Genomic DNA, 10,615 nt, shown 5'->3' with positions numbered 1-10,615 from the left:
AGAATAAATAGTGCCCAGCTAAATACAAACTCCAATAGCTTTATTAAAAGGGTGACACTAGGGGCACACTCCCAACCACACCCCCTCTCTTATGTGCTACAGTGTACCGGTTCCCATATGAGATTTTAAAATTTTAAAATCCTATGTGGAACCTGGTGCGAGATGTGGTTGGGGGTGTGCCCTGTCATTTTTCTTATATAAAGGAAGGAGATAATAAATTGCGGCAGTGTCTAATCTCAATAATATCAGGAGGGGAGAAGGCCCAAAATGGAGGATAAAGATGAGCAGGAAAAATTAGGAGGTTGTGGTCGCAACTGCCTATCCAAGTGCTGCCTTTCTCGCCAAGGTACTGTTGCTCTCTACAAGATCTTCATCATTTACTAAATCAATATCACTTCATTTGTAAAACCCATTTTAATCACGATATAGTGTACTATATATATAAGATTAATTGCCCACCTGTAGTTTGTTGAGAATTCGTGCTTTACTTCACTGAATTTTTGCCGTGAGACCAAAATCCTAATTCGAGAATTAAATACTCGAGGAGTGTGATGTTGGACAACTTGGATATCTCGATTTCAGACACGGCCTCAACAAAAGATAAGGTGGAAGAAAGGATAAATGAAGTGGTTCTAAATGATTGAAGCTTGAATTGGGAAGAAACAGGCCTTTTCTATACCAACTAAATTTGTTGAAACTGGGCACGAACGCTTGATTTCCACGTTAGGATATGACAGTGCCAACATATTTCTCATATGGTTTAAATCTTCTCGAAAGCTGTGTAACGGAACCTTTTTCGCCATTACTTCATATTTCTCATATGCTTACTTCGTATGCTCTTATGATTTATGGAGGTTTTCTCATGATGACATCTAAAGAGAAGAACATGAAACTTACTGTGCAAATGTGAGATTAAGAGGGAGATGTCATGCTGGATCTCTTCAAAGATACTATGCTAGATCTCTAACATATGTGAAAAGCTAGTTGATTTTATTGCCATGACCTTCCTTTAATTTAATTCATGTAGTGAGGATGCCTGATATCAATGAGTTATTTCGTTTTCTTCACAAATCTTAAATCTTTGTTCTAGTTAGAGTTCTCATTGTAGGTGTTGTAACGGTTAAAAATGTTCATGTCGAGCAAGGTAGTTGTAAGTTTTCATTTATGTGATTAGTCATATAGGTCTTCTAATGTGCTATTTGTTAAACCCATAAGGCTAGAAAATCTCAGAGCTACATCCAAGCGTTCAAAAGTTATGTCTTTTCATTTATGTGATTAGCCATATAGGTCTGCTAATTCTGGTTTGTGTGCTTTTTTCTTTTCAGTAAGAACTCCAAGCCGCAAATTGAGCACTTCTTCAAGCTCTTCTGATTGCCTTCTCATCCGTCAACAATTGCAGGTAATTTTACTGTTATTTTAATTTTGTTATGTCGTGATTTCTTATTTTGGGTCATAGGAAACTTACATGTTTTGATGAGTAATCGGGTTAATAAACTGAATATATGAGTTCTTGGGTGTCGAAAGAGATATATATGTAAATATGTGACAAATATACACACATATCCAGCATACTTTTTCACAAAATAAAAGTTAAGAAGAGAAACACCCAGATCCACGTTCATGTTCCATAAGAACGCGTTTCAACAAGTTTGTCAATTGGATAGAAAGATTACCGTACGTCCAACCCTAACGACTATCAGGTAGCGGAAATGTATAGAATCCAAACTTAGGAATTCGCCTTTTCCATCCACAATGGGAATTCCTAATATCATGCATAAATGTCTTAAAAACTTGTTATCAATTAGAATCGTGATAGGTCATTTACATCTGATAGTTACTAGTATGAAACCATCATGCATGCTCAACTCCCCAGCTGGAGTTAAAAGTACTAGCATTTGTTATCAATTATAATCTATACTTATGAGTTCTCAAGATAAATTATGTCATTTATTGAGAATAGAACTGTTGAAAACTTGCTATTGCAAGTCAAACAGATGGGATTAGGTTGAAAAGTCCCTCAAATATGTTTTAGACTGACTTAAAGTCCCCTCAAATATGAGTGATGTTTTGACTACAAATAAGGCCATTCACAATCAAGATTAAAAATAAATACAAGACAATGCAAGTATTCTTTTCCAAGAGCCCAGAGTGTTACTATGGATATGAACAGCAAATCAAAAAACCAATTTTGGAATTTATGCAATCTTTAGTGTCATTTTGGAATTTGCGGCTGTCCTAAGTCACACCGTACTTCAAAAACCACTCCACTTCAACTATCTTGGCTTGCACACTAAATATCCACAATATCAACATAATTATGGATGACTCTGATTGATACCAGAAAGCAAAAACACTTGCCTTTTGATACTTTCTTTGGCTTCAACTCCACCATTTAAATTCTCAAATTTTTATTAAGTTACCTTACAAACATCCCAGGTCCTGCTACTCTGAATCTTTAAATCCAGAAGCTTCTCCATTTTCTACTTAAAACTTATTCTTTCTCTCAGCTCATTTACTGATAAGATAGCATAAGTCAACAACAAAAACATAGGAGCCTCATCCTGTATTTGCTTCATAAATTAAAATTATCCATGAATAAAGGGCTTAATGCCTGTCTTTGATGTATATCTATGGTGATAGGTAAAGTCGATCATCACGGTCGACCGCGAGCAACAAAAAACCATACTGAGTCTCTGGACTCAAGGCGGTCGACCGTGGCGATCGACCGCAAACTAATATATGACAATATGTAGGTTTGAAGCAGTTTTCTGATTTTGAAACCCTGTTTAAAATATCAAAAATTTTAGAAAAATATAAAACTTTGGGAAATGATTATAGACATGATAATAAACATGCTACAAAAACTGGTTTTATAGACTTAAAGAAAGATATAAACTATTGTTATTAAGTCTATAAACAATGAATACAATATTTTCACAAATACAATAGAATATGAAACATATGAGTATGTATATGAATATATTTTTGTTTCATATCTATGAATTTAAACCAAAACAACTTATCCACATAGAAAATGAATATGTATAAATAATTTTTTGAATTTGTTTGTAAAAACTTTGTTTGTGGATAAAACCAAAAACCAAGATGTGTATATATATAACTATATATATATACATAGAACCAATAAAATGTGTGTGTATATGATTGAGCTTAAAGTACGAACACACATAATATAACACCTAAACTAAATGTTACCCAAGCAGTCTTGATCTTCAATAAGCTTGACTTGGTACACTTGCGGATGAAGCTTGAACTTGAATCTTTAACTTGAATTGTGTTGCTTCATTCAACTATTTCCGTCAACCTCCATTTGATATGATCGTTGTAGCGCAATTCCATCCATCCTCCAACATATTGTTTGTCTATAATAAATAGATAAACACAAACACTAGACAAACAACATTAGTGGTAAATTATTTGTTAAACATTATTAAAACAAAGAGGCCAACAGATTTCTCCCTGGGACTGGGGAGTGGAGATGTAGGACGGAAGGTCCGAACTCCGTGATCATCTTTGTGTGTTTGTAATTGCCTAGGTGTCTCACTTGTGCTTATTGTTCATTTCATTCTTGTCGCCATTATCTATTGATCATAGTGACCACTATCTTGTTTGTGTTTATATTACCCTTAGTTTCATATCCTCGCTCATATATCTCATAATATATATCATTATTAGGATATTGGCATTTGTTCATATTGCATATTCTTGCTCATAACATATTGTATATCTATCTTGCAAGAATAATATTTGAATTAATTTTAAATCGACATAAAATCGGATTAGATTAACATAAGACCCTAATCACCCCCCGCCTCTAGGGTCTAATACTTTGCGCTTAGACCCAAAAAACCAAAAAACAAACTTTATGGATTAGATATTTAGTTAAAAATACATTGTAGCTAACCACTTAAGATAAAAAAATAATGACTCACAATATATACAAAATCATTAAATTAAAAAATAGATTTACATATAATATTGAGTACTTTGTGTTTAAAAGTAGCTTTGAAAATGAGCGAGTTTAAAAATAAATAGTATGACTTTTGATTAGAACGAAAATATACAAGATTATAACAAAATAAACTCAAATATGATGAGTGGTGAAAATGTGAAGTGAGTTTAAGTTTTGTTCTTATGAGTATTTTGGATCTCAAGAGTGATCTTGGAGATGAGTGAATTTAATAATAAATGAAGGCAAGATTTTGGGCGTATACGCAAGAATTCCTTTTAGGAAGAGAGTAAGTTTAAAAGTCAATAGGCTAAAATTTTGAGTTTATACACAAAAAAATATTTTCTATGTCGCCTCATTGGCATGGTAAAAAACAAAAATGCAACACTATTAAGTATTTTATTTATAAAATACATGGTGCACCAAAATAGTAGAATTTCTATAAAAATAACCTCTATAAAAATAGGGTGGTTTACACCATTAAATGAATAACCATAATTTACAAACTAACCATTTAATCACTCATGAGTGGTATAGATTACCCTACTAGGTAAGGTGTTCTGATAGAATCCCTACTCTACCTAAATACTTAGAAAAAAATTTACATGTTACAATAAAATATAACAACTTACATGTATAGAAAACTGCTAGAATGTTTTTTATTTAGAAAAAAATCTTTGTAAAGTGGGTGAATTGAAAAATAAATTAAGCATAAAACCTTGAACTTATAGGAAAAAACATATCTACCATTTACAACATGGGAACAATATGAAAAAAAAACCTAAACTAATGCTTAAGCATTTGGTCTAAAACACTATACACCTAGATTCATAGAAAAAAAATATAGCAAGTCAAAGTGGAATATAACAACTTAAACCATATATACAAACGTCACAAATTGAGCTTAAAAATAGGTTGGTGCAATTTTTTTTTGTCTTCGAGAGTGATTTTCAAGGTGTGTAGTTTAAAAATAAATGTATCTAATACTTCAGATTTATAATAAAAAAAATCCGTGTAATGGGTAGGTTTGAAAATAAATAAGATAAGATTTATAGCTAAATAATCAATCAATAGTTGCAACTTATGATATAACAAATTTATGAAATATAAATTAAGTTTAAAAGTAATTCACTAGAGTATTTTAGGTCAAAGACTAATTATGAAGTGAGTGAATTTAACAATAATTAGGGAATTTTGGGTTTCTAGCAAAATAAACTCTTTATATGGTCCTTCATTATATTATTATATTATATTATTGGAGTTGATTGAGTATTTTAGGTTTATTATTAATTTTTTAAGTGGATGCAATAAAAAGTAAATTGGGTTACCACATTGGGTTTATAGATGAAATCTTATTTGTTTGTTATTACTTTTAACTACATTTATTTATTTATTATATACTTGAGATGTATTTTTTAAATGATGGACTTATAAGCAAATTGGGTTGAACGATTAGATTTGTAAATAAAAATTACTTATTGTTTTTTTTAACAATAAGCTATTATGTCTACTATAGAATAAATAGTGCCCAGCTAAATACAAACTCCAATAGCTTTATTAAAAGGGTGACACTAGGGGCACACTCCCAACCACACCCCCTCTCTTATGTGCTACAGTGTACCGGTTCCCATATGAGATTTTAAAATTTTAAAATCCTATGTGGAACCTGGTGCGAGATGTGGTTGGGGGTGTGCCCTGTCATTTTTCTTATATAAAGGAAGGAGATAATAAATTGCGGCAGTGTCTAATCTCAATAATATCAGGAGGGGAGAAGGCCCAAAATGGAGGATAAAGATGAGCAGGAAAAATTAGGAGGTTGTGGTCGCAACTGCCTATCCAAGTGCTGCCTTTCTCGCCAAGGTACTGTTGCTCTCTACAAGATCTTCATCATTTACTAAATCAATATCACTTCATTTGTAAAACCCATTTTAATCACGATATAGTGTACTATATATATAAGATTAATTGCCCACCTGTAGTTTGTTGAGAATTCGTGCTTTACTTCACTGAATTTTTGCCGTGAGACCAAAATCCTAATTCGAGAATTAAATACTCGAGGAGTGTGATGTTGGACAACTTGGATATCTCGATTTCAGACACGGCCTCAACAAAAGATAAGGTGGAAGAAAGGATAAATGAAGTGGTTCTAAATGATTGAAGCTTGAATTGGGAAGAAACAGGCCTTTTCTATACCAACTAAATTTGTTGAAACTGGGCACGAACGCTTGATTTCCACGTTAGGATATGACAGTGCCAACATATTTCTCATATGGTTTAAATCTTCTCGAAAGCTGTGTAACGGAACCTTTTTCGCCATTACTTCATATTTCTCATATGCTTACTTCGTATGCTCTTATGATTTATGGAGGTTTTCTCATGATGACATCTAAAGAGAAGAACATGAAACTTACTGTGCAAATGTGAGATTAAGAGGGAGATGTCATGCTGGATCTCTTCAAAGATACTATGCTAGATCTCTAACATATGTGAAAAGCTAGTTGATTTTATTGCCATGACCTTCCTTTAATTTAATTCATGTAGTGAGGATGCCTGATATCAATGGGTTATTTCGTTTTCTGCACAAATCTCAAATCTTTGTTCTAGATAGAGTTCTTCATGCGAAACGAAACAGGGGGTCCATCGGAATCAGCGATCTAATTTGAACAAAGCACCGTTTCGCCAAAATTCATAATATTCGGTAGGAAATTAATTAAAGCAGTTTATGCGACAGATGGATTTTAACAAGATTTGCAATGATAGTCATAAACAATCCCAATGTCGAATAATTTAATTGCAATATTCATTATCATTGCACAAGTTTTACAATCAATATCAAGTTTTAACAATCACATGTTCAGTTTCCCTCAACTCACAATTATACTTTAAGCAGTGAATATATTAAGAGTTTAAAAATGTATTATTCATGCAATTAACAAAATGAAATCAACAGAAAAATAAGGGACGAAAGAAAACGAAACCTTCGTCGGTCTGAACAGACTCGACATGAGAGACCTCTGGAGGTGGGACGACGACAACGGTGAACTGAACGACGACGACGAGGCGGAGATCTGACGACGACGAGTGCAACGGTGTTGAACTGATAACGACGTGGTGACGAATCTGAACGACGAAGGTGGCGGCGATTCTGAACAACGACTAGAGTGACGACGTCGGTAAGGTTGACGGGACGATAGCGATGTGATGATTTGTGGTAAGCGGCTGTGGCAGTGGTAGTATTGCTCTGGTGGGAAATTTTGCCAAACAGTTGGTGTACATGAAGGCGGCAGTTGCTGGGAAAGGAGGCTCAGTGGCAGTGGGAGTAGGGCGGCTGCTTGGGAGGAGATGATGGCGCTGGTAGTGCGGAGGTGGAGATCAAAGGCGAGCTGAGTGTGGATCTGGTGGTTGCAGGGAAGAGGAGGGTTTGACTGATTGTTGACGTGGGGAAGACGAGGGAATGCTTGGCGACTAGAGGAAGAGGACACAGGGAACGACTTAGGGTTTCACACCCGAGGCCTGGGTTTCACACCCAAGGCTTCACACCAGATTTTAGCTAATGCAATTTTTCATTCAATAATTCATTGATTTTTAATAGTCTCAAACAACCTTATTTATAAAAAAAACTACGTGCACACAACGTACAATAAAAATAGAAACAAACAACAATCCCTCAAACCACTCAACTAAAATTAAACTAAAAGTCAAAATTCAAAATTCAAAATTCAAAATTCAAAATTCAAAATTCAAAATTCAAATTTTAAATTTTAAATTTTAAATTTCAAATTTCAAATTTCAAATTTCAAAATTCAAAAATATATCAACTAATCAAATATTGCCATTTCTTGTTCTCATTAGTTCTCATTGTAGGTGTTGTAATGGTTAAAAAGGTTCATGTCGAGCAAGGGAGTTGTAAGTTTTCATTTATGTCATTAGTCATATAGGTCTGCTAATGTGCTATTTGTTAAACCCATAAGGATAGAAAATTTCAGAGCTACATTCAAGCGGGATAGTAGGGACTAGGGAGATGAATCTATATGACCCTTTTATTCATAACAACGAAAGGGCGAAGGTCGTAATATAAAGCATCTGAAAGATGCTGAACTTGCAGTGGGACACATGAATAATACATAATATAATAAAGATAGAAATGCCATTGGTGCAAATTGGATGTTTGTACCTGACAAGGAAATACGTAAACTGAAACTTGTTTGTTACATAGAGTAATAGAGATAGAAATTTGTTGTTCATTTTCTCACCGAGAATTGACTAAGGCATTTGACTGGCGACATCAGGCAATAACCCCGGTGATCACCATGTTGTCTATGTGTTTAGATCTATGCAGAAATGCCTATTGATTTACTTGACTATCCTATCCGACAAAGTCATTGGTGTGCGCTCAATCAGATAAGTCAACATCAATTAGTAGCTTGGGAATAATTGAAGTTTTATGTGGTGTTTTCCACAGTTCATTGCATTACAGTTACATAACTATACCTCCTGTGCTGATTCATGAAAATGTCCTTGAATATTTTGGCTGGTTATAGTTTGCTGCTTGTGTAATCCACCATTCCAGAATGATACGTTTGGGGCAGTCTTTGATGGCTACCCTAATTTTTCTAATGAAATTTCAGAGGTGTAAATGTTCTTCTAGTCACTGCAATATATAGTAAACAGAATGAAAACCCCATGAATCTGTCTTAAAGGTGAGGAGCTGGACTGATGATTGGGAGTCGGTGGGCACAGAGAGCTGTTAGGGAAGTATGTGTAGATAAAGAAAATTCAAGTTTAACTAGTATAGGATGGAAACCTGGACTTATCTTGCATACCACTTCAAGCACGAGAAGGCTACGCTTTGGAATTGTAAATTGTGAAATTGAATCGAGCAAAGGAAGCCATGTACAGATGGAGACCATAATTTGACTGAAGGGAGAAGGACGTTACTTTCTTGCTTGCTTCAATAAAGCCAAGCTTTCTGCTTTATTCATTGAGGAAACTGTGCCTTCCTATGTATGGTCATATCTTTAGGTTTTTTAGGTTTTTGTTATTCTTGAAACCAATGAATATTTAATAAACCCTTCATGTAAGAGAATCAACCACTATATCTACCATAGTACTAGTTATATGAAAGGAAAAGAAATCAGAACCATAGAACGGGGAACATTCAGAAACAGATTGAAATCTGATACAATAAAATAAAGAAAATTCAACTCTAGCACGTACCAGGAGGGAAATCGGAAACTTTATTTGTGATACCACTTTTGTGTAGACGCAATAAAACTACAGTTAAACTCAAGTTGCCAAATTGAATCAAAACTAGAAGCTATATAAAGGAGAAGAACTGGACCATCCTTCTTGCTTCCTTCTTTAGAGGCAATCTTTCTGCTTTTTTCAATGAAGAACCAAACCCCATGAAAAGGGAACATTTCAATAGAATGAATTCTGATGGTCCTCTATTTAGGGTCAACCTAAAGGCATCCTGTTGAGAGTTTGCATCAAGTGCAGTGCATTTGTGAGAAAGCAGGCTTTTGGGTGGTTGTAATTTTGCAAGTGTTTCATTTCCCCAGTGGTCGGTGCACCTAACTGGTTAATCACTGATCCTTATTATTTTGGAGTCTTGAGTCTTGGTAGGAGCAATGCTTGTGAAATTGGGAAGCGCTGCCATATTTAATTCTTATTCTTAGAAAATATGCAGAGGTTGCCAGGTACTGACCAATGTTATTGATTGTATCGTAATCATACCTCAAAATGCAATTAGCTCTATTCTTCTTAGGGAGTACTATATCTATTCTCGTCTATTGCATTTTAATTGTGATTGATGGTTGGAAAGATAGTGATATGTAGATATTAGAGGGACATATTAGGATTTGGGGGATGGAGAATTGAGTCTTATTCCAAGATATGCCTTACATTCTTGAATGATTTGAGGTGTGGAATTTATTCATTACAATTATTTGAAATTTAGACCAGGTTGTTTATGTTTAACCCAGAAGTTTGGAATAAAACTTTGCTGTTTTAGCTTTGTCATGTTTCCAATTATTGCTTTTTTAGCTCGTAACTTGTTAAGTTATTGGTGACTGATGCAATTTAAGGGGTCGTGGTCATACAATTTATTCATTACAATTATGTCACCTTTCAGTGGTTAAATGTTTTAGTCATGCCTATCATAATGGTCTCAATGGCGGAACCATTGACTGTGAGATAATTCCTTTCTGCTTTATTTGTCATGCCTATCATAAAGGTTCCAATGGGGGATGACAAGTTACAGTGAGATAATCCCTTTGTAATCGAACTGAGTATCCATGGGCAATACTTAGTGGCAAATTGGCACATATTCTAAGGTTTCAGGATTTTATTTTAACTATTAATAGTGATAAAAGTATCCTTACCAACTAAACTGAGTGTCCATATGTTAATTAGAGACTAATAGATCAGTATGTCCTATGGTTTAAGATTTTTATCTCACTCTTTCTTTAGAAATATCTTTTTATGTCAGTTGTCAATTACTGATGTGTTCACTGTTTGGAACTGTATTTGCTTTTTTGCTGGAAATCTCTTGCATATCTGAACCTGTATAATTTATGCTCTTGTCACCAGCGGAACCGGGTGTCCATTTTCAACAGCGCTCTTAAGTAGGCATGTTATAGGTTT

At 34.3% G+C, this 10,615-nt stretch overlaps 1 protein-coding gene across 1 annotated transcript in view; it reads left to right on the top strand.

Annotated features, from left to right (window-relative positions):
* LOC109846243 (GDP-L-galactose phosphorylase 2-like) overlaps positions 268 to 10,615 on the top strand; it is a 15,682-nt gene continuing 5,334 nt past the window's right edge. Inside the window, exons 1-5 of the mRNA XM_020415466.1 lie at positions 268 to 346; positions 1,091 to 1,144; positions 1,326 to 1,399; positions 10,104 to 10,160; positions 10,206 to 10,231. Of these exons, the coding sequence (XP_020271055.1) occupies positions 268 to 346; positions 1,091 to 1,144; positions 1,326 to 1,399; positions 10,104 to 10,160; positions 10,206 to 10,231 (290 nt within the window). The remainder of the gene's footprint in view (positions 347 to 1,090; positions 1,145 to 1,325; positions 1,400 to 10,103; positions 10,161 to 10,205; positions 10,232 to 10,615) is intronic.

This window comes from Asparagus officinalis, chromosome 6 (assembly GCF_001876935.1).
Source record: "Asparagus officinalis chromosome 6, Aspof.V1, whole genome shotgun sequence".
NCBI lineage: Eukaryota > Viridiplantae > Streptophyta > Magnoliopsida > Asparagales > Asparagaceae > Asparagus > Asparagus officinalis.
The sequence above is the reverse complement of the archived record's forward strand: the minus strand, read 5'-3'. Positions and strand labels throughout refer to the sequence as shown.